Below are 23,876 nucleotides of genomic sequence, written 5' to 3' on the forward strand. Positions count from 1 at the left end.
TTCCACTAGTATTTCAGACAGCTTTTGGACTGCTTCATGGCTTATATCACTATGCTTTATCTAAAAAACTACATGCAAAATCTGTGCCTGGAGACTAACCAAAGAACCAGAGAAGGCCCGGCTGGCAGACTGGACTCTTTGGTAAGGGACTTGGGTGCTGGTCAAAGAGTGGGAAGCTGCGCTGCTCCTTTTGACTACTGTGTATCAAATACTCAGTAAATACAACTGGAAAACAAGTGCAAGTTTCATCCTTCTTTCTTTGTTGTGTATAGAAATAGGTTTGGTGGGGCTGGAGAGATGGCTCAGAGGTTAAGAGCACTGACTGCTCTTCCAGAGGTCCTGAGTTCAATTCCCAGCAACCACATGGTGGCTCACAACCATCTGTAATGAGATATGATGCCCTCTTCTGGTAAGCAGGCAGAATCTGTATACTAGATAGATAGATAGATAGATAGATAGATAGATAGATAGATAGATAGATAGATAGATAGATAGATAGATAGATAGGTAGATAGGTAGATAGATTGATTTTAAGAAAAAAAGAAAGAAAAAGAAAAATGGGTTTGGCACCTCAGGTCTTACCTACGCCAATTAGTGTGCATCTGGGACTATGCATGTTGTACAGAATGAGCCCTAGAGACCTCTCAGAAGAGGAATATGAAATCCGAGCACGTAGTGTAAGATGGTGTGAGAGATACACATATGTGAGGGACCTGAGGTTGTAACTGTTAACTGTTTAGGCAGATGATGTAATGGGGGAAGTAGCATGAGCTAAATGTTGAAGGGGGAATTGGAAGTTCATAAGGGGAAATTAGGAGGTCCTTGTGCTCACAGATAAGCATTATTAGGGGAGCCAGGAATGTTAAACACAGGATTGTCTCTTCAAAGGGAGTAATATATAACTTGGTTTAATTTTTCTCTACGAAGGGATCATTGATCAATCCATACTAGGTCTTTCCTATTGTGAGGGAAGGAAAAACAAAGCCTAAGGGCAGCCAAGCTGCAGTGGGCCATGCAGCAGTGGACTACCTAACTCAGGCAATGCCATCAGACTCCCCTCCCCACTGGGCCAGAACTGGACAGCAGAAAGGGCCACAGAGCTGAGGGCTCTGAGTTCTAGTCAGACTGCACAGGAGGGCTAGCCCTGAACACATCTGACTCAGTACTAACAGAAACTGGCTTCAGAGTCCACAAGATCTGTCCTGGTGTGGAATATTTGTAGACTATGTTGTACATGTGTAGCTGATTGGTGTAATAAGAAGCTGAATGACCAGTATTTAGGCAGGAGCGGATACGTGGGATTTCTGGAGAGAGAGGGGAAGAAAAAAGGAACCCAAGAATGAGAGTCACTAGCCATATGCAGAAGCAGCAGGACGGACAGGATGTAGCGAGGTAACACAATTGTGGAAGAACATAGATTAAAAAATACACGTGAAGTTATAAGAACTAGTTAGGAACAAGCCTAAGCTAAGGCCTATCTTTTAGAGTAAGCCTGTGTGAGCTCACAGCCCAAAGAAAGATGACAGCTGGCATTTTTTTAATGGTCTTCCTGAGAGGGTCCAAGCAATACATTACTGCAGTCCAGACTGCAAAATAATTGACAGGGATTTTTATTCCCCTTTTCTGGCTCTTTTTGCATTCGCTCCTATGCACTTGAAATTATCAACACCAGTGGGTCCTTGTTTAGGAAAGCAAGGATTGAATGTTATGGTCATCGGTACAAAGCTGCAGAGCTGACACTCTGAATAGTTTGCCCCTTTGGATCTTCACAGGTGTCTCAGTCAGTCACATAAAATGCTTTGCATCAGAGGACCGAGAAGAACCATGCTTATTTCACTCTCTCACGGTTGGGACCCCTTGAGTGAAGTAACTCCTACTCTTCTACTTCCTACTTGTAACTCCTACAACTCCTACTCTCCGCTTCTGCTTACGGAAAGATTTCCTTACCTTCTCCAAGGGTCAAGCCCCATATATTCAGCGGCAATTGGAGGGATCTCTCCAACTCCCAGGGCCAGCAGAGGATCCAAGACAGGAGAGAAGGCAGTTCAATTCAACAAGACTCAGTAGCAGGTGTTGGCTCAAACTTCAAGGCTCTGACCTTGTGTAGCTTAGGCATATTTAAGCACAAACAAATTATTAAAAAGTTTCCTAGTGATAATTAACTCAATCCCATGTGCGTAACAAAGCTTAAGACTACATCAAAACTCTCTGTAAAGTGACATCTTCCATAAAGATAGGTTCTAATAGGTTGACTGAGAAAAACAAGCTCAAGTGTCTTGGGGAGGATCTAATGTGGTCTTGGCCATACAGATAATACAAAGGTTAACCATGTCCACTCCCAGCCTTCTGGGTAGAAACAGGTTATACACCCCTCCCTTTGAAGAGACAACCCTGTGCGGTCAACGCTTCTGTTTCCCCTGGTGTTGTCTGCTGTGGATAGTGCTCTTGTACTGTAAAGATTTGTCATCACTCATATTGGTTTAATAAAGCATTGATTGGCCAGTAGCCAGGCAGGAAGAATAGGAGGGGTGACCAGACTAGGAGAATTTTGGGCAGAGGAAAGGCAGAGAGGCAGTCACCACCAGACACAGAGGAAACAAGATGAGAATGCCTTACTGAGAAAAGGTACCAAGCCATGTAGCTAAACATAGATAAAAATTGTGGCTTAATTTAAGTTGTAAAAGCTAGTTAATAAGCCTGAGCTAGTAGGCCAAACAATTTATAAGTAGTATAAGCCTCTGTGTTTCTTTGGGACTGAACGGCTGCAGGACCAGGCGGGACAGAAACTGTCTATAGTTATCTGTGAACATAAGGACATTCATGCCTCCTACAGAAAAGCATCCCACTGTTCTCTCCCCTGAATCAGTATACTAAGCAGATTCTTATTTACAATTACCTTCACTTACAATCGAAATACTCACCACATAACTGCATGTCATATGTGAAAAACCAGAAGTGTAGTGATTCAGTCACTGTCCTAAGGACGGACGAAATCTGAAGCATTTACAGCACTTTCTCTTGGAATCTGCTGAGTCATTCAGTTGTGAATGAACACTGACGAGAAAAGGAATAAAATAAAATCTCACTGTACCTTATCTACTTCAAATCATCTTTTCTGAGGCTAGAGTGACATTCAAAGGTCGAGTGCACTTGTTGCTGAAACTTGAGGACCAGATTTGGATCCCAGCATCCACACAACAAGCTGGACATGCCCCCATGCATGCCTGCAGTCTACTGCTGTCTGGGGGGCCAACCTCCAGCAGTACGAGGCTTTGAGAGGAATCCATGGAGTTGGCCTAAGCTAGACTTTTTCTGTCTGAGGGGGGTTTAGGGAAAGAAACACTCTCTTGATGGCTTCCTTCTTTATTCTCTGTTCTCCCATTCTTTCTGTGTTCTTTCTCTACTGTATACTTTCTTTCTACAGCTTATATGCTCTGTTGCAAGTAAGTTTTTCAGACAATATAGGAATTACAGTGTGGTTACATTCTGTTTCTCAAGTGAATGATTACAATGAATACAAAACAAACACTAAAAACAGCATGTTTTCCATATCTCTTACATGATTAAACGTTTTATATATTACAGGTGAAAAACAAATTATCCCAAAGGCTCGCATGCATTCATACCCAACCAACTTGTTGTAGATTCACTGTGTAGGCAAGCAAGGTGTTCTTGTCAGGTCTTCTACTGGCAGGCTGCATTTTGCAGTTACAAGGAAAGGGCCAATCACTTTATTACTTACCTTGAAAGGGAATCTTACCAGGACTCTTGAAGGAACCACAAACCTAAACTTTTATATACGAAAAACAGTCAGCTCTAGTTTAAATCTCTAGGGTACATACCCACTCACCAAGAGTTTTTTTATATCACTAGATTGAGGGCAGAAATAGGTATAATGAATTAATTATCACCTTTTGTCATCAACCAATCCTAGCAAGAAAGGTACATCAGCCAACTATAATTGGGCTACATTGTTCTTGTTCCCTGATCTTAACGAGTTCTGCATTCAAACTCTGCCTTTCTAAAACTTCAGATTGTCTTCTTGGGTTTTTCACCTCAAAGCTATTTAACAAGAACATCTTAGTCTAACTTTGTCATTTGCAAAGCTTTTTTCAGCTGTGATGCCCTCTGAACCCTGTGTGCACATCTCCCAGCACTGAGGGTAAAAGAATTTAAACTAGCGGCCTACTGGGACTCAGTTGTTAATCATTAACTTATGCTACGACCTGTGCTCTTCCTTAAGTGAAATTCTTTGGCCCTGGCTGTGAAACATATCCTTTTATATTTTTTATTCATCAAAACTCTGTATAGGGAATCATTATCAATTCAGACAGTACAGCTTAGGGAAGGGTCCTTTTTGACAATCCACAGATAAAAATGCCCAAGAGAATGGGGTGTTTCCAAGAGCTAAACATATTACAGGCAGTGGCGATCTCCCCACATCCACTCACACCATGCTGAATACCAGAGAAGAGTTGCAGAAAACTTGTAAAGGCACAGCAGAAGCAAAAGGCATTCTGGGGTCTGCAGTGTCGTGGCCTTGCCTAAACGAGATTGATCGATCAGTTTCTCCTAATGGGCTGACACCCGGAACTTCAGTTGCCACCAGCTGCTCCTCTGGGATGGCCACTGACAGTAGGTCCCAGTGCTGAGTGGGACAGAGGCAAAAAGAATATCGGGACTGTGTCTGCCAGCATTGCCAAAAGACACAAGATCCAATTCAGTGAGAGGCCCTGCTTGAAAAGGAGGAGGACAGTGATGGAGGAGACCTCACACCCTCCTCTGGTATTAGTGCGTGGATACAGACAAGCACACCACACACACACACAATGTGCGCGCATGTGGCTTTATATGACTTCTGAGTCTGACAATTCACTTGACGTGACCATCTCCAACTTCCCCAAGTTGCTGTGGTCATGGTGTTTCATCACGGCAGTAGTGACCCTAACTGATACAGGTGTCTAGAGAAGGCCTGCCTTCTAGATCAAAACCAGCTCCTTTCCGTTGTGTTAGCTCATGGAGATGGAGCAAAAGGGGTCTGTCTCTGCAGCCTCTTGTCTAAGGGTACTAATCTTATTCCTGAAGGCATCATTTATCAGCTCCATTCTCCCAGGTCCCACTACCTCAAGAGCGGGAACGTGTGTGTGCACACACAAGGGGAAGCCTCTCCTGTACGGAAACCAGTTGAATTTGAGAGTAGGTGTGTCAATATGAAAGCAGGCTTTATAACAGTATTGCCAAGGAATAAGGCTGTTTCACAATGAAAAGACCATTGATCTTTTAATCATATAATAACAGAACTTGAAAATTATGAAGAATGGAAAAGGGGAAATTTCATATAAAAGTTGGAAATTTCAACAACTTGCGAGTTAATTGAAAAGCTGGCATAAATCAGAAAGAATGAAAAACACTCAAACAATACTGTCTGCTGGGCACAGTGGCATGTACCTGTATTTCCAGCTGTTCAGGAAGTTGAGACAGGAGAATCATCTGTATTCCCAGAAGTCTCAGGCCACACAGACCCCACCTCTCCAAGCAAAGGAGCACAATCACCAATTTGTCTCAATTGCTGCTTTCTGGAATTCTTGTCACAACGGAAGAATACATATTCTTTTCATGTACACATGAAAAACTCACTTGGAACAGAATCTACACTATAAATATCAATACATTTTAAAAGGATTCAAACCCTACCAAGCATGTTTTCCAACTATAAAAGAACTCAACCAGAAATTTAAAAACAGATTAGAAAACCAAGACACTTCCAGATAATCCACAGGTCAAGAAACTTAAGAGAAATCACAAGACTTTTTAACTGAATACATGTAATTTCCATTTTAAATTTCAAAAATCCGTGGGAGAAAAGAGGTACTTAGAGGGGAATTTCTGACATTAAACACACATCCCAAAGGGTAAAGCGATCTCAAACCAATGACCTCACCCATGCACATCCTTAAGAAACTAGAAAAAAATGGAGAAAATGTAAGTCTCAGATAAAAATAAAAAAAGGAGATAATAAATAGCAGAAAGGAAAAATTCAATTTGAAAACATAAAAACCCATATTAAAAAATATCAATGAAACAAAAAACTGAAATTTCAAGAAGCTGAAAATAATTACAATCCATTACCCAGACTAATCAGGTCTGGGTTTCAAATCTTTTCAAAGATTTGAAAAGAGAAGACACATGAGGTCACTGCAGGGTTCACAGATATTAAAAGCAATAAGGAAAAGCTTAAGAACAATTTAATCCGATAAATTTGAAATTTTAAACCAAATGGGAATTTTATTTTGTCCCGTGAAAACTTACTAAGTTCAACCTAAAAGGTATCTGTAAGTAGAGCACTCAAATGTCTATATAGAAGCCGGATTTAGAGTTACAGTCCTCCCAACCAGGAAAAGTCCAGGCTCAGAAGTCTTCCGCGGTGATTTTACCAAACATTCAAATAATGTCAAAATTATACAAACTCTCCCCCCAAAAAAGCGATAAGTGAACAGTTGCTCAATTACACTCAGTAGTATCCGCGCTAGCCTACTCCCAGGGAAAGGGGCTCGGTGGTTAAAAACAGCTGTTACTCTAGCAGAGGACCGGGTTTGTTTCCACAAGAATCTGAGTAATTTCTGGCTTTTACTAGTCAGGTTTTCCAGGGAATCTACTCATTCTTATATGATAAAATCCAGGGCTCTCCAAGCAATTTGGTAGGCATTTTTATCGACTATTCACAACTTTACAAAATAACCAGTTAAAGAATTTTGTCTCTTCCCATTTTATAGATCCAGAAAGTAGAAGATGAGAATTGAGACAGAAGTCTTCAGAGGTATGGCTCGGGACAACGGTTACCAGTTGTACGGACTTTGTAGAGACCCTAAATCCCCAGGCTGCTTTGTTTGGAACTCACTGTGGAGACCAGGCTGACCTGGAACTCACAGAGATCCCCCTGTCCCCGGGTCCTGAATGCTGAGATTAAAGCATACGCTATCCCGCCCAGCTTCCTTGCTTCTGAACAGTTACTTTTCACTACTTTCACCCAACCCGGTTCTGGAGGATACCGGGAATGCTTGAGGCAAACGAAGGCTCGCACGGAATTGCTTCCCTTCCGCGGGCAGTCACCCACAGCACAGCGTGGCACAGAGAGCTGACGATTCTGGCGACCGGAGATGGAGCAAAGGCATCTCAGTCTTGGGCTAACTTCACTGCAGGAGCAGCCGACACCCGCCGGGAGCCGGAAGCAGGCTGCTGCCCAGCTGGGGAGGATTCGGGCTGCCAGCTCCAGCGGAGGACGGTTTCTGCCGCAGGACACGGCCCTCGGCATCCGCCCGCCTCCGCTGATCCCCGACCGGAAGTCCCTCCCCAGGAAGCAGAAGCAGCGACTTGGTCACGTGTCAGCCAAAGATGGAGTCCAGGCGACCCTAGGGAAGGTTGCGGTGAACCCGGGCGCAGGAGACACTAGGAAAGCACTGGCGGCTGGGAGGAGGGCATAAGGTGCGGCTCATCCCGCGGAACGGTAAGTAACTATGCCGCTATCGGCAGATGCACCGGGTGACAACGATGGCTGGGGAGCTGCGTGTGCTGAGCCCCTCCTCCTTCTCCACCCTAGAGGGGAACACACCTTGCTGCATTTATTGTTTAATCTCAGATGTACTGTCATTTTACAGGGTAACTTTGACTAAGTTTAATTTTCCGATGTTCCATTTTTTATGCAGACATTTTTGAAAATATGCGTAGTATTTCGATTTATTTGAGAAATAGCCTGTAGCTCAGAAACTGACAATCCTCCTGCCTCCGCTTCCCAAAGGCTAGTGTTACAGGTGTCACCGCAGGTGGCCTTTGCTTTTCGTTACTGCCACTCGGAAGTATTTTTTTAAAAGACTTTTTGTACACAAAAACTCACTTGCCATTTTGCCATTCACCCTATCTGGTACAGAGATCAGCAAACTACTGGCATGTGGGCCGTATTCAGTCTAAAGTGTCTGTCACGTCTATTCAGTGCCTGCAGAGGCCAGAAGAGGGCCTCAGATCACCCTGGCCTGGAGCTACAGTTGTGAGCGGGGTGCTGGGAATCGAACTCGTCACTGTGGGAGAGCAACTGGTGCTCTTAACTGCTCAGTCGTGTCTCCAGCTCCAGATTTTATTTTTAGTCATGTGTGTATGTGTGCCCAGTGTGGCCTAGTACACACATCTGCAATGCCCATGGAAGTCAGAAGAGAGTATCCGTTTCCTGGAACTGGAGACCTTTCGTGAGAGCTGGAGAACCTGAGGCCCTAATTCTTGTCCTTCCCAATAGTGCCACTTCCTGACCACAAATGGTTTTAACAGTGTTTACACTCACTTGAAATACAATTTATAGCTCCATCGGCAGCATGGCACAGCCTCCTGCGTGCTTCCAGGACATTGTCTAAAGTTAACTAGCCTGAGTACCTAATGATTCCCCCTAATGGCTAACATTTTATCAAAGCGTACTAGTTGGTAGTTCTATTTCCCACTTGTCTACTGAACACAAGTTCTTTGGGTTTTTTTTTTTCCTGTGGTAAGTTTTCATGTAGCTCATGCTGACCTCAAACTCCCATGGAGTCCTCCTAGATCCGGCCAAGTGCGGCAACTACAGACATGTCATCATGTCTGAATTAGAAATTTCATAATTTTTGTTTCATGCCTGCTATAAACTGCTTAGGAAATAAGGATTGTGAAATGTATTTCTTAGAAACTCATGCGCTGTTTTTCATGTTCAGGCTTCTGTTGTACTTTCCTGGGGGGCGGGGATGTTTTGTTCGTATGCTGCATATACACTGACTTTTCAGATTATGAAGTTAATCTGCAACTTTCGAAGATATCTCAGGAGACTCTTTCTAGATATATTTTAAAATGGAATTTTTATGTATTTTAGGTCCAAGATGGAAGAGCATAAACAAAGTGCTATCAAAAACAATCTAATACTTAATACCATATCCAGAAAAATTAAACAACTTCCAGAAGCAGAAAGGTAAGATCCCTTAGTATTAAAATGTCTCTATGAGAAAGATGTCACAGGGTTTTAAGCAGGAAAATTTTGATCCCACTAGCATTGTCTATTCCAGTTTGGGGAATAGATTTAAGGTAGGCGATTGGCACCACTGAAAAGAACCAATAGTTAAGTTACTCTCGTGAGTAGAGACATCACGGGGGAGCTGAGACGTAAAATACTACTTGGAGATTGCTGCATCTTCCAGTGTGGAAATCACACCAATTCCACCTTTTGCTGGCACTTACCGTCTTAGAGCAGAGAACCTAACCTATGTACTTGAGCAGTAGTTGAGAACTTGATCAATTTCAGCAACTTGTGCCCCTTACCACTAACTACCCCTACACAGACACCCCCATTTAGTTGTTTCCTGGTGCTGTTTCTTGAGGTAAACAGAACCTGCACAAGGTAGGGAAAGCCTGAATGACTGCTCTAAGGAACTGAGATGATGACAACAGAAACAAAGGAAGAAACCGGGCTACCAGCGCTCCAACAAATTAAAAAAGGGCAATGGGAATTGAGCTGGTATTGTAAGGTTAAGATTTAGCTTGGAAGCGATAAAAATGTTTCATTTTAAAGCCACAGCAAACTACAGATTAGCTGTGAGACGGGAAAGTGGTTCTTTGCAGGTTTCAGTGCCGCTGTTTCAAGCACTGGTTCCTACAGTTAAATAGAGATGACTCCCATTTTGTGACTTTTCTATATTTGCAAAAATGTACAAGTTCCCTGTTTCTTTAACCCCTACAAAAAACAGGCTTCTCACATTGGGGCTATAGCTGTCTAGAATTTCCTGAGCCATTTCTAGAGCTGTGAAAACATCAATTCATTCTCTTCCCATGCAGCCAACTAGGAGAATCTCCACGGTAGAATGCAGCTCTTCTTGTCTCTGTAGCAACAAGCCACCTTTATGGAACTAGTGCTCAGTGAATGAAATGGCAGGCATGTGGATGCCAAGTGAGAGGTCAGGAAAGCATCTCACACACGAATGCGCAGTATCATGTCCTAAAAAAGCTTTTAAAATAAGCACAAACTCCAGGACCTAGGGGAGGCACCTTTAGGGTTACTCTGATGGGTTGAGAAATGAGAAACACCCACCAGGGAGCCACACTGCAGATCACAACACAAATGCTGGAAAGCAGACTGTGTAACTCAAGAGCTTATTCTAGTTATACTGGTGCTTTTAGGTATTTCTCCCCAAAATTAAAATATAGAGCATATATTTTGACTTAAAATCTGTTCCTCTACTTATCTCAAATTACCAATAAAATGATCATCACTGAGCTATTATAAACTACCTAGCATAATGTTTCACTTAAATGTTAGTTACCCCAATTTCCTAATCTGGATAATATTAACACTTAAGGAAACAACGTTGAATATGTATCTGTGTGTATAAGCAAGTTCTTTATAGACACAAGGGGTATAAGTCAGTAGTAACGCCTTAGAATGTGTTGTATTCTTAAGTGTGTGAACTCAAAAGAGCCAGGCATCTCCCACTTCAGAGCTGCTCCCTCTTACATAATTCAGGCAAGGCTCTTCATTAAAATCACAAAATGCATGTAGCATCCTTATACACTGCCCAAATTCAAAAGCCTTTTTAGACTAGAAATGTAGGTGTGAAGCTGTAATTTAATTTTGGTTTTATGGCCCTGAAAGGGGAAGAGATGTCTAATTCTCTCCAGTATGCTAGTAAGTTCTGTAACATATCAAAATTGAAGAACTTAACCAAATTGTGGAAACAGGTTCTTTTTTTCCTCGTCCTCAGGCATCTGCTTCAACATGGATCCATATATGTCGGACTTAATGCTGGCTTCAGTGGCCTGATAGCAAACAGTCTTTACCGGCGCATCCTACATGTGACAAAAGCTCGGATGGCTTCTAGCTTCCCAATGGCCTTGATGCCATTTATGACAGCGAGCATGACTTTCACAGGTTTTGTGAGTTTACCTTTGAGTTCAGGTATGCTTTATTTGTTATCCCTCGTTTGCCTTAGTACACCTATCCTAGTACCAAAATATTAATACTGAACAGCTGTAGGCTATAATGCAGTCCTCAGGGAAGGCTGAATCTTGCTGTCTTGTTACACAACTGATCCTGCCAACCAAGCAGAGTATGTGTACAATGGTCATAATTCCCTGATCTGAAGCAGCTCATTTCCACATTGTATGAAGTTCTCTCAAGGAAAGTATGTTGTGGGAATACAACTGTCATCTCTTGAAGCACTGTGTGTATTTAGCAGAAAAAAAAAAAGCTTCCTTAAAACTGCCATGTACCCTGAGTATTCCATGTGTGTATGGGATTGTTCTGAATGAAAAAAAAAAATACCATCATAAGGGCCAAGGAAGGCATTTTTATGTTTTATTTTGTTAATACTGATTCAAATTTCTAAGAATCCCGATGGAATCGAGCTATTTTCCTGCTTATGGGTATTTCCCACCCAACGCCTTAAACACGCTAAGCATGTCCTCATACCAGAGCTACATTCTAACCTTTGAGCATGACTTGCAAGATCTTTTCTGCTGTGTCAATGAAAACAGAATGCAAACCTTCTGCTCTTTAAGTCACGTTTGCTTAAACATCCTGAGCATCACTTTGCTAATTCCTCTCCCAGGTGACTTGAACTGTGAGACCTGTGCCATGACCCGGGGCGCACTGATCGGTTTTGGTATGGGTGGTGTATACCCTATCCTTTTCGCTATACCTGTGAACGGAGGCCTTGCTTCCAGGTAGGATGGTTTCTACTTTAAAAACTTTTATTTACATGACCACCTAAGGAACTCAGAACCAAAAATGTATTGTCGTGTTGAGTCATTTAGACCAGAGGCAGTGTTTCCCTTCTCAGGAGTTTTAAATCCGTCCTCTGTCATGCTGTATCTCTACAGTTCATTCCACTAGTCTTCAGCATATTCAATCCTTGCTACAAAACAAACCAGTCTGGGTGCTATAGGTCCAGCATTAACAGCTGTTCATATAAAATATTCTAAGAGTTTCCATACATGTCCTAAAGGAAAATGCTGTCGCAAACTGCTACCTGTAAGCCTTCCACATCAAAATCACTCGTTATTCTCTGAACTCTTGGAGCTGTCTATTTTGTGCACCTCCAGAGGGGAACTAAAAAGGCACAAGAAACCAGAATCATTTTTAAGACTGAAGAGAAGGGATTAATGAAAATGACTATGAAAACCATTGCTGCCAACAGTGAATATATGCCAATAAAAAAGGAAGACTCCCATTGTCTTTTAGATACTTTTCCCTTAAGATTACTTTGAGACTTATAAAGACGTACATGTCTGATGATCAATATGTTTTCTTACAGGTATCAATCAAGCCCTATGCCACAGAAAGGAAACTTCTTAAATTACTGGATTACAGTTTCTAAGCCTGTCTGTAGAAAGATGTTATTTCCCATTATACTTCAGACTGTGTTTGCAGCATACCTTGGGGGCAAACAATATAATCTCCTCATAAAGGCCCTTCAGCTACCTGAACCTGGCTCAGAAATTCATTGACTTGAAGCAAATATGTACAACAAAAATAAAATAATCTGTTTCTTATATTAAAAATACAGACTTGTAATTTTTTACAAGATACAACTCTGACCTGCAAGGAAAGACTGCAGAGCAACACAAGCTAGCGGCAGATGCTTGTTTCGGCATGCAAGAGAACCTAGGTTTAATTCCTAGCTCAAAAAAACAAATTTAAAAGAACATAATCTCGCCGGCAGTGGTGGCGCACGCCTTTAATCCCAGCACTCGCAGGAGGCAGAGGCAGGCGGATCTCTGTGAGTTCGAGACCAGCCTGGTCTACAAGAGCTAGTTCCAGGACAGGCTCCAAAACCACGGAGAAACCCTGTCTCGAAAAACCAAAAAAAAAAAAAAAAAAAAGAACATAATCTCTCTAGTTTGCCCAATACTGTTTCTTAACCACTGCCAGTAGCACTCCTTTACATTTAGTTTGGTCTACAGCTAAGAGAAATAACATAGCAATTATGAACAAAGCCCTCACAAAGCCAAACAGGAAGAAAAAGGTTGTTTATGGTTTTTGTTTTGTTTTATAAATACAACATGTTACTTACGCCTTATTATTCTCTATTCAGGCTGTTTCCATGAGTACAACTCATCTTACTCAAAGGATCAACCCCAGCCTATGTCTTGGGAGCTACAGGGTTTAGAAAGTCACCTTTTGAAGTTCTTTAGACTCTCAGGCTTGAGCTTTTCTCCCCCATGTATGGTGCCGAGCATGTTAGCCTATAATTCACTACCTTCCTGAGTAACCTCGCTCACAGCCAACCATACCTATCTTTTCTTTCTGAAGTATGCTCGTGAAGTCATTTCCTTAGATCATGTATGTTTCTGGAGTCATGTCTTCTTCCCAAGGGCTTTGTAGCCTCCTTGTTGAAACGACTACTATGGCATCATCGAATGTACACTGTCTAATTTCTGTAATGATAAATACCTATGCTGTTAATATGAGCCACTAGCAATCGTGAGCTGCGGACAGTCTCAGTAATGTACACTAGATCAGTACTCCATGAAGCAGCTAGTCACCACGGAAGAGTGTAACCATCTCTAAAACCATACTAAGTATGGTTTCATTCATAAGTATATCTTAACTATTCCTTCTAGATACTGTGACTTGTTAATTTTGAAAAGGCAGCTTTGCATGTGAAATAATAGGCTTCTGTGTAAAGCAAACTACCCAGGCATGCCTGGCAACTGGGAGGAAAAGGCAGGACCACTGTGCCAAGTTTGAGAAGAGCTTGACCTACAAACACCGCAACACCTTATCTCCATCAATAATGAAACAAGGCTGCTATTAAATTGTAAGTGAAATTTAGCACAGTTTCTGGAATGCAAGATTTGTTCCTTCAAAGAGCACATGAAATAGTCTTTTTTTTTTTTAAGTATAATAATTATGGGGGAAGGAAAAAAGTTTACTGTATCTTCCCTTGGGTTAGTCATATGATTTCTCTTGCTTCCCAAGTTTAAATATGCTTAACTTTTAGAACTGCAAAGACAAAATATATTTTGTACACAATTGCCTATTTTTACAAGTAATATTAGCAAAAGTAAAGGCTTTGAGATACAAAACTATCTGTCTACATTCTCTTTTAATGAGTAATTCAGTTGATCAAAGTAAAAACACAACCTTAAATATAATTGCTAAATTAGATTCCTTAGGTATACAGATGGTATAATCAACTAAAGTAACTGAAAATTCAGTGATGCAACCATGTTACTTGGTAAATACAGACTGTTTACTGTGCTTGAAATGGTTCCAGGACTGAACTCCTAACACTCTAACTATACATGTGTTTAACTGTTTCTATCACAAAAGGATCCTGAACTCTTCCCTCTGCTACATAGTCAAATCCTCTTTTTAAACTAGTAGAAATGGGCAACTAAGCAGTAAATGCTTACTCTACTGCTACAAGTCTACAAACCCTGTTAAGAAGGCAGATATGACAGGAACTGTAAAGAACATTAAACCTAGGGGAACTGAGCCCTTCCTAGCTCAGACCCCAGAGGAAAACGATTAAGATTCAGTCCAATTAAAGTTAACAAACCATTAAAAAATATTTAAAATTTTACAATTTGCTCTACCAGGTACATGGTTTTAAAGAATATTCTTATTTATTGTATGTAAAATATGTGTCTACATATGTTTGTATACACATATTAAAATCCAAACTCAGTTAAGAGCCAGAAGGGTCTAGAAATTTGACCCCAGCAGGATAATAAAAATTTAGAAACACATTTGAGCTATAGTAAAATTAATTTTTTACACTGACAGAATTATACAATGCTCCAAATATATTTGTGACTAGATCTATAAATTCGTAACATAAAATATTTTCAGTTTCAATCAACATAAATTATATGGAGTATTGTAAAACAGGGTAACTGGTTAAATACTGAACCCATACATAATGATATATAAATTCAAATATATGAAAAATTCTGTCATGTCCATAATGGAAGGCCTTTTTAATTTCTAATATATAGATGGAGTTGGGAAGAACCCAGGAACACAATAAAAGTATAAAGGTAAGTCTTAAAACTTAGAATCAACATATACAAAGAGGGGGGAAAACAAATATTACTTATTCAACTTTGAAGAATAATTTATTTGAAAAAACTGCATCTGTGAGCACTTGATCTCTACCTTCAAAATCCCTCAACCATGTAACTTTGTATTTTTTTTTGGGGGGGGGGGGGGGGATTTTTCGAGACAGGGTTTCTTTGTAGCTTTTGATTCCCGTCCTGGAACTAGCTCTTATAGACCAGGCTGGCCTCGAACTCACAGAGATCCGCCTGCCTCTGCCTCCCAAGTGCTGGGATTAAAGGCGTGCGCCACCACCGCCCGGCTTAACTTTGTATTCTTAAAATACGCATTTCTAGTGAATTCTCCACACTGCATCTTGACACCAAAGTAACAGTACCCAAACCTTCAGCTATAGGAGCATCGACTTCTTTAAATAGAAGCCTGTAGGAATTCCCTTTACTTTTTGGCTTTACAGACACTGAACACACAGGTGAAGACAAGGAGAGGACCTGAATGGATCTTGAATATCATGGTTATAGTGTAACAACACTACTTCCCATCAACTCCCTCTTCTATCTGCAATATTTCCCATGTGAGCCAAAAATAAAATGATTTCGTCTAAAACAGATGAAAATGTATTAGCATAATTCAACAATAATGAAAAAAATGATTGGGTTCTGAATGGGTTTTTTACTTGTAATATGAAATAAGCCATTATCATCCAAAAAATGAAGATCCTTCTTACAGAACAAACACTACAGAAATTTTAACAGAACAGTAGAAACTATGTCATTCATCAGACACCTCAACACATTCAAACAGGATCAAGTACTCAATGTCCACAACGCCAAACCTGGGATTGCACACAAGCTCATGTTACCCTAAATGGCAATACCACCCACACATTAGTCACTTTTTAAAATACACAATCAAAGCATCTATTTTAAAACACTACTCTTTAAGTTGAGGACTTTATTCTACTCAGCAAGGTGTCTGTCTTCCAAAGCAGCTTCTCACATTCCAGAAATACAAACTCATGGTAAGTTCAGTGACCACTGCTGGCCTATTTATGTCACTCTAGCCCACTAAATCTAATTCCACAGAATGTGTTCTTGACTGTGTAAAAATCTAATGTTTCTTGATAAAACACTATAATTCTCTTCTCCAATGGTTACAATTATTTTTTTAAAAAGTATGCAATAAATTTAGTGTTACTGCCATGAAAGGACAAAAAGATGTAATTCTGTTCCAAAATTAACTTAGTCTCATAGATTTCTATTAAGTCTTTCAAGCATTCCAGAGAATCTTTTCATATCTCCGTTTCTGGAAAGTGTAATCAGTATAGAAGTAATTTGGGAACTTGGAAATGGCATTCATGTTTTGCAGCAGATGCCAAATTTTTGACCGACATGGCTCCCACAATTACTGTTACCATCAGTCCAGTCAGTTAACAGGTTGTAGGAAAAGATTCGTTTTTGCAGATACTGCTAAGCTGTTTAAAGAGAAGAGAAAGAGATTAATTTAGCGAGTATAAAACGCACAGATATTTAAAATATTTTGAATACTTTGTTGGATATATCAGAGGTCTGACTATATTTTTAACAAACATGTACTTTTTAGTTAAGCCTGCTTAAAAAAGGTTAAAACTTAAATTACCATTATAGAAATACTATGCCAATATGTGTTAGTTAATTCATGTATGAATACTGACCTCCAGAGGAAGACAGGGATTAAAAAGCTACATCTTTAGGTCTTCTACCATTTTTACCACACAGGTACAAATCAGAAATCAAACTCGAAATAGTTTCCCAAATACTAATTTGTTCTCAACCATCACATTTAATACAACGGAACCTGAAAATTTCAATCTATTTTATATTCCAGAACTCTCTATCAAAATACTAATTATTCACAACACAATTTCTAAAAATAGTAAGACAACAGTTTTATATTAATCATAATTTTTAATTAACAAGTAGTGAACAGGACACTTTAAGATACTGTTTACTACACAATGAAATTAAACAACTGTTGTAAATTGAGAAATCCAAACATTTACAGAAAAATGTGCTTACACATAAATATGATAAAATTTATTTAAAGCCCCTGGTCAGTCCTAAATACATGCAGTTACCAAGTAAAAACATGACTATGAGTTGATGCAAAAAAACAAAAACAAAAACAAAAACGACAAAAACCGTTGTCACCCAAACTAGGAAAGAAACAATGAAATGGAACTAGAAAAGACAGTTACTAAAACACGTGGACCCTAACAAAGCAACTCTAAAATCAGGCATTCTAATCTTGCCACTGTCAAGAGCTCTAATTCCCCAAGCTGCCATTTATAAAATGACATTCTCCAGTCTGTACTGGAATTTCAAAACAGAAACTGATCTCCCAAACCCACAACTTGAATGCAGGAAAAGCAGATGTTAAGAAAACAGTCCACGGAAATGGTGTAATTCTTAGGAAAACAAGCTTACTGCTTCCAGAATCTTTTGACTAAGATCACAGTCTGTATTACCAGGAATCATTTTCCCTATTTTCATCCACTACTTCCCAATGTCATGCTAAAGATGAATAAATTCTTTGAGCCCATAACTGAAAGATCAACAAACCTGATTTTATTATGACACCATATTTTTGTCATTGGTACTGCACAAAATTATATACAAAGAAATATATACAAAAATGTTCAAGTATTAAATTTCAATTCAAGGCTTCTGTTTCAAAAGCTACATTTAACATATTTCAGAAGGAGCACAAATTAGTCATTTCAAATAATTTTCCAACTACTTTTGGTTTATCTCTATGTATATATATATAATTCAGTAGGCACTAAAATCCATGCAGCTGCATTGTGGGGGCTTGTTCCTGCCCTTGAAGAAGCAGGTCCATCACTCCAAGTTGTGAGAGATTGGCTACTACCCATTCATGCTCAAGTGCAGTGGATAACTTTACAAAATGTGATATACTGAAAACCAGAGACTAATTTAAGTCTCAAATCATATCATCTAGCAATAAAACAGTTACAGTTAGTTGTGCAAGAACAAGATTCCATTTCCATAAACAAATAACAAAAGAAAACATCTTACGTGTAAGATAACTTACATCTTTGGACTGCTGGAAAATACTTAATTATGAACATTTAAAAAATAAAAGACAGCAGAAGCCCTGATATTACCTCTTCTTCCTTATTTCTTATACTACCTTTTAAAATAAAGCAGGAAATGTGGCCAGCAGCTGGTCCCGTCTCTTCTGCCCCAACAGCTGTATCCACTTTAGCACAAAGAAAAACAAGGATGCTAAATACGTATATCCTTTATCAAACAGTGATGTTTCACAAAGAATTTAATGTCTCTTGCACGTTAGGACATGATAACACAGATTTAGACAAGTGGACAATAAACAGTATTTCAAGGGAAGAATACTTTCCATCTTTGGAAAAAAAACAGTATAAATATTAAGTGGCCAAAACTATTTAATTTTAAAAAGTGAAAAATTTTATAAGGAAAATAAGATTCTTTGTGAAGCCTCACTTTACATGTTTTCATTCACATTTCATAACCTTCAATATCTATCTAATCATACACAAATTTAGCCTAAATTTTAATACAACAAAAATAAATGCTTCCAACAATTTCTTCATACTCAGTGATAGATAATTACTGTGCTGGTCCTCAGGCATTTCACTAATCATTCTCCCAGAAATCTGAAGGGTAGGTTAATTTCCAACTTAAGTAATGAAATATTAGGATCTTATATAGATTGTATTTGTTTTCTACTGTAAACTAGAAGGCATTCTTAAGTATTTTAAGAGATTTGTTATCTCCAGAAAAATACATTTGTGCATGCCTCAAATACTTATGTCAACCTTTGAAGTTGCTCTACAATTGGAATTCCAATTTGCACCGGGTACAACTCGGAAGTTCCATTCACTTCACCTGTTTCACTGTCTCCAAACTGTATCTCTATTAGCAGGTTTCAGTGTACAGTTGGAACCGATGTCCTCCAAGGCCATGTCCACACTGGGGACAGAAGAGCTAGGGACACGCAACTCTGAACAAGGGGACACATTTAACAGCTATTTCAACCAGAAGCAACTTTAAGTACATCGTTGACCAGCACAAGTCTGTTTCCAGGGTGGACAGGGCCCAAATGAAGATTCCCCTCCCACCTTTCAATAAAAAAAGAAACAAACGAAAAATATCTCACACACACACACACACACACACAAATTGAGATGTTGCCCAGTAAAGCAGACTAAGCAGCAGAGCATGAGCGTTACGTGAAGAGATGGATCCTTACCAGGTTGGGAGGCGGGAACGACTGTTCTGTAACCCCTACAACGGAGCCTGGCAGGAAGGAAATCACCTAAAAAAGAAACTGTCAGAGAGATTTAATAGTCACAGGTTATCATTAGGAGTTGGTTACAGTGTCACATTCATGCGTTTTAGCTAAACACTTAAAAGATTTAATATTACTTTTTTTTTTCCGCCTCTGAAATGTGTCCGGTGAAGATGTCCCACTAAGGTGTTTGACATGGTGTAAGGGAGCAGAAGGGGGTAACCGCGGGTAAAGAGCAGATTACTTGACCCTACATTTTAAGAGAAGACGACGCCTTCCGAGCGCACGCCGAGCAGAACTCCACCGACACCTTATCCTTGTCCACATGGAGACACACTCCTCCCGCCGCGTCGTCCTCTTCCGGCAGCTCCGGCGGCTGCTTCCCCACCGGCAGGGCGTAGTCGTGGTCACCGGCGGGCGAGTCCCTGAAGAGCGAGGTGGTCAGGCGCAGTCCCACGCCGCTCAGCCGGCTCAGCAGGCGAGCCAGTCCCGTCTCGTTGGCGAGGACGGCCCGTAAGTAGCGACTCTCCTCCTGCAGTGCTTGCACGCGTCTGCCCAGCTCCCGGTTCTCGGCCCGCAGCTCCTGGTTCTCGGCGGCCAGTCCCCGGACTCGACTCTCCAGCCCCATCACGTACTCCTTCTTCTTGAGCCGATTGAGACGGGCCGCGGCCGCCGCCGCCTTCCGGGGACTCTTGGTCGCCGCTTGGTTGTTGTCGTTGGTGGTGGCGCCGTCGGTGCCTCCTCCCGGGGACTTTCTCCGCCTCTTTTCCGCGTTGCCGCGATCGCCACCGGCGCCGCCGGCGCCGCTGCAGCCTCCGATGCCGTTCAGCAGCCTCTGCAGCAGGTCAGAAAAGCGTTGCATCTCCGCGGCCGCGCTCTCGTCGTCGTCGTCCCCCCGCAAGAGGCCGCCGCTCTCCGAGCCTCCGCCGGACGAGGACAGGGGCCCGGGCGAGCTGAGCCCGGGCTCGAGGTGCCAGTCCGGTTGCCGAGGGTCCAGCAGATCGGCCAGTTCCAGCCCAGAGAGAAAGTCCATGTCCTCCGGCTCTTCTTTGGGGACCATGGCGTTCGCGTCCTCCTCGTCCTCCTCCATCTTCCCTGGCGGGGACGAGGGCGCGGGCGCGCGCACGGCCACGCCGCCGCGGCTCCCCCTCCGGGCCGCCTCCGACTCGCCCCCGTCGCCCGGCGGCGGCCGGCGCTCAGGCGGTCCCGAGCCCGCCGAGGTCTCTGCCCCCGCGGCCTCCGCGCTCGGGTCCTGCCGGCCGGCGCGGACACTCGACGAGTCGCGGCCCGAGGCTGCCAGCAGCTTGGTCAGGCTGTGCCTCATGGGGCCGGGCGGCAGGCCCGGCTAGGCCGCAGCCCCGCCGACCCCGGGCCACCCCCGCGCCGCCGCGCGCACAGCCACGGCGCGGAACGAACCGCAGGCACCGGGAAGGTCCGAGTCGCCTCCCGCGGCCGCCCAACCCCCCGCGCGGGGCGGGGGGACGGCCGTGGAAGCGAGGAGCGGCGACACCCGAGGAGACCCGGCCCCGCCACCCCGACAGCGGCCCGGCCGGAAGTTACCCTCGCTCCCCGCCCCGCCCACCGCAGTACGCGCCGCCAGCCGTGGTCTCGCGACGTTGCGGGTGCTTTCGAGGGGCGGGATTTCGAGGTCCGCGGTGATGTCATAGTAACAGCGGCAAAAACAATGGAACCTGGGTTTACTCACGCTCCCTAATCCATCAGTATTACCCAGTACCAAACTCGACAATCCCAACACTTAACCTCTAGACATATTTGTCGTACCTATATAAAAAAAATTTTTTTGAGAACACTTTATTTTTGCTGTTTCTCCCTAAATTGCAAGCAAAACAACACGCGAGGAAAGAGCCACGACTAAAACAAAAGATTAAATGGTGTTACCAACCTCAGAACAACTTACTCACGTAATAGCTCTCTGAGCGACATTCAGAAGTCCTTAGTGTCAGATAATCTTTCATACTACAACCACAGCTATTATTACTGTTGTTATCATTTTTATCAGCGTCATTATTTGTTTTTGCCACGGACTCGCAGCATTGGCTGGTTTGCTGGGACTGAGTGGCTTGTTTGTTTTACTGGTCTGTTGTTTTGCTGTTTGTTTTGTGCATGTTTTTTGGTATTGTTTTCTTCATTTGTCAAACTAGCAATTTCTTATGCTTTTTCAAATGCTGGCTTTTTGAGAAGACCAAGTCAGCTGTCTTGAAGAAAACACCACATTCCCAATCTGTGGTTCTGGCTTGTCTATGCTATTTCTCTAGTTTCCTAAGGGATTTGGGATTTGAAGTGTTTACAAAAGCCCTACAGTATAATGAAACCATAGCTCAGGTTTGCCAAAGAGAAGCTTGCATTAAAGAAGGAGAAGACACGCGCGCGCGTGCGCGCGCGCGCACACACACACACACACACACACACACACGAGAGAGAGAGAGAGAGAGAGAGAGAGAGAGAGAGAGAGAGAGAGAGAGAGAGAGAGAGAGAGAGAGGGGAGAGAGAGAGAGAGAGGGAGGGGGGGGAGAGAGAGAGAGAGAGAGAGGGAGAGAGAGGGGGAGGGGGGGGGGGAGGGGGAGGGGGAGGGGAGGGAGAGGGAGAGGGAGAGGGAGGAGAGGGAGAGGGAGAGGGAGAGGGAGAGAGACAGATAGAGACAGAGACAGAGAGAGACAGAGAGAGACAGAGAGATAGAGATAACAGAAATGTTACCTTCTAGGGTTCTTGGTCATGCTTGACTCTGCTAATTAAAGAATTAAAAGCAGGAAAAATGGAAACATAGCAAGCAGCAACGGGTAAATTTTATTACAAACAAAGCACAGACAGGTATTCTTGGTAGCCTAGGATCTGTCCCCACAGCTCCCATTTTGGGTTGGTCAATTTATGGAAAGAAAGAGGAGCTGACAGGCCTATAGCTTTGGGCAAACATGTTGCAGACCAGCTTCGACCAGTAAGCTTGAAAGTGTAGAAGGGCAAGCTGCTGGCCTGAAAAAGCATGCCAGGCCTTTGTCACAGGTAAGAGCTGTGAGGAAGAAGCCCGAAGTTGGCAGTCTTTATTATCATTTGCTGTTCCTTTTCCTGTCTGCCCGCCCGTCAGTTCGGTTCTGCCTCCTGGCTCTTTAAACACACTCCACTTGTTCACGTGTAAAGTCCTGTCAAGGCAAACTACCTGCACCTCAAAGGGAGTAAGAAGAGATGGTTTATTCTTGTGCTGAATAGACCGTGACCCAGGAACATGAGACTGAGGGTGCCCTGAATGACATGTTCCAATCTGGAAATAGTTCCAGACAAACAGAAAGGCACAAAGCAAGACATTTTTCAAATACGTTGGTGGAAACTTCAGGTAGGCAGATTACAGCAAAGTGAGGAAATCCCTCTTACTGTTCTCAGAGATCTTTGATAAAATTCCTAGCATTGGATTTGGGGGGGGGCGGAGCTACTGGTCTGTTAAATCAATACTTTCCAAACACTTTTACATAATAGTTGAAAGGATATAAGGTCAGGCAGAGAGGTGGTCAATGAATGGTAAGTCTGGTCAAAATAGCCCAAGGTAATTTCGCTCTGGAGTTTCAGCATCACAACACTGTGCAATCAAGTTGTGATCAATCTCTCAAACATGCGGAATCTTTAACATGGAGATGTGGTATTTCTTTCTGGAAAATGCAGTTCATAGTGCACATGGTGACTAGAATAAATCCATCTCCAAGCTGAACTGACATACCAATGGAGGACCCTGACTGACCCAGAATAGAAGACATACACTTCAACCCATGTCGCTCCGCCGCATGAATCTCGACAAAGATGTCAAAAATATGAATTAGAAAAAAAATAACCTCTTTTGAAAAAAGTGGTGCTAAGAAAACAGGTTATCAACATGTAAAAGAGCCGGCAGTGGTGGCGCACATCTTTTATCCCAGCACTTGGGAGGCAGAGGCAGGTGGACCTCTGTGAGTTAGAGGCCAGCCGGATCTACAAGAGTTAGGTTCCAGGACAGGCCCCAAAGCTACAGAGAAACCCTGTCTCAGAAAACCAAAAATAAAAATAAAAAAGAAAGAAAAAACATGTAAAAGAATGAAACTCTCATTCCTCGTGTGTACATAACTCAACTTGAAATGGATCAAAAGTCTTAAAAGTAAAACTTGAAACTCTGGAACCATTAGAGGACGAAGGAGGGGAAACACTCCAAGATACAGGCAAGGCCTTTCTGTGCAGGACCCCAGTTGTCCAGTGTACAGTCGTTCTGTGTGGGACCCCAGATGTTAAGTGTACGGTGGTTCTGTGTGGGACCCCAGATGTTAAGTGTACGGTGGTACAGTGTACAGTCATTCTGGGAAAGACCCCAGATGTTCAGGAAATGATTTGATAACAATTGATAAATGGGATGGCAGGAAATCAGAACATGTCTTCTTAACCAAGGAAGCAGTCTTGTGAAGAGACACCCTACAGAAACAGGGGAAGTCTGTTAGCTCTGTGTCTGACATAG

The 23,876-nt window shown here is 42.3% G+C and overlaps 2 protein-coding genes across 6 annotated transcripts; one reads left to right on the plus strand and one right to left on the minus strand.

Moving 5' to 3' along the window:
• Positions 1–7,355: 7,355 nt before the first annotated feature.
• On the plus strand, positions 7,356–12,563 carry Tmem126a (transmembrane protein 126A). Its single transcript, XM_050154410.1, has 5 exons — positions 7,356–7,504; positions 8,885–8,980; positions 10,764–10,957; positions 11,610–11,724; positions 12,315–12,563. The coding sequence occupies exons 2-5, from the start codon at positions 8,892–8,894 to the stop codon at positions 12,505–12,507; spliced, it is 591 nt and encodes a 196-aa protein (XP_050010367.1). The 5' UTR covers positions 7,356–7,504; positions 8,885–8,891; the 3' UTR covers positions 12,508–12,563.
• Positions 12,564–15,713: 3,150 nt separating this feature from the next.
• Positions 15,714–20,860, minus strand: Crebzf (CREB/ATF bZIP transcription factor). Of its 5 annotated transcripts, XM_050154406.1 has the most exons (4): positions 19,645–20,860; positions 19,352–19,429; positions 18,254–18,322; positions 15,714–16,535 (listed from the first exon to the last, which is right to left on the minus strand). In XM_050154406.1, the coding sequence occupies exons 1-2, from the start codon at positions 20,712–20,714 to the stop codon at positions 19,414–19,416; spliced, it is 1,086 nt and encodes a 361-aa protein (XP_050010363.1). In that variant the 5' UTR covers positions 20,715–20,860; the 3' UTR covers positions 15,714–16,535; positions 18,254–18,322; positions 19,352–19,413. The 5 variants fall into 5 exon arrangements, with proteins under 5 accessions (XP_050010363.1, XP_050010362.1, XP_050010366.1 ...); XM_050154405.1 differs by having other exon boundaries at positions 15,714–18,322; XM_050154409.1 differs by having other exon boundaries at positions 15,714–18,322; positions 19,528–20,860.
• Positions 20,861–23,876: the final 3,016 nt, after the last annotated feature.

Source organism: Alexandromys fortis, unplaced genomic scaffold (genome assembly GCF_014885135.2).
Source record: "Alexandromys fortis isolate MF-2015 unplaced genomic scaffold, M_Fortis_MF-2015_v1.1 scaffold_77, whole genome shotgun sequence".
NCBI lineage: Eukaryota > Metazoa > Chordata > Mammalia > Rodentia > Cricetidae > Alexandromys > Alexandromys fortis.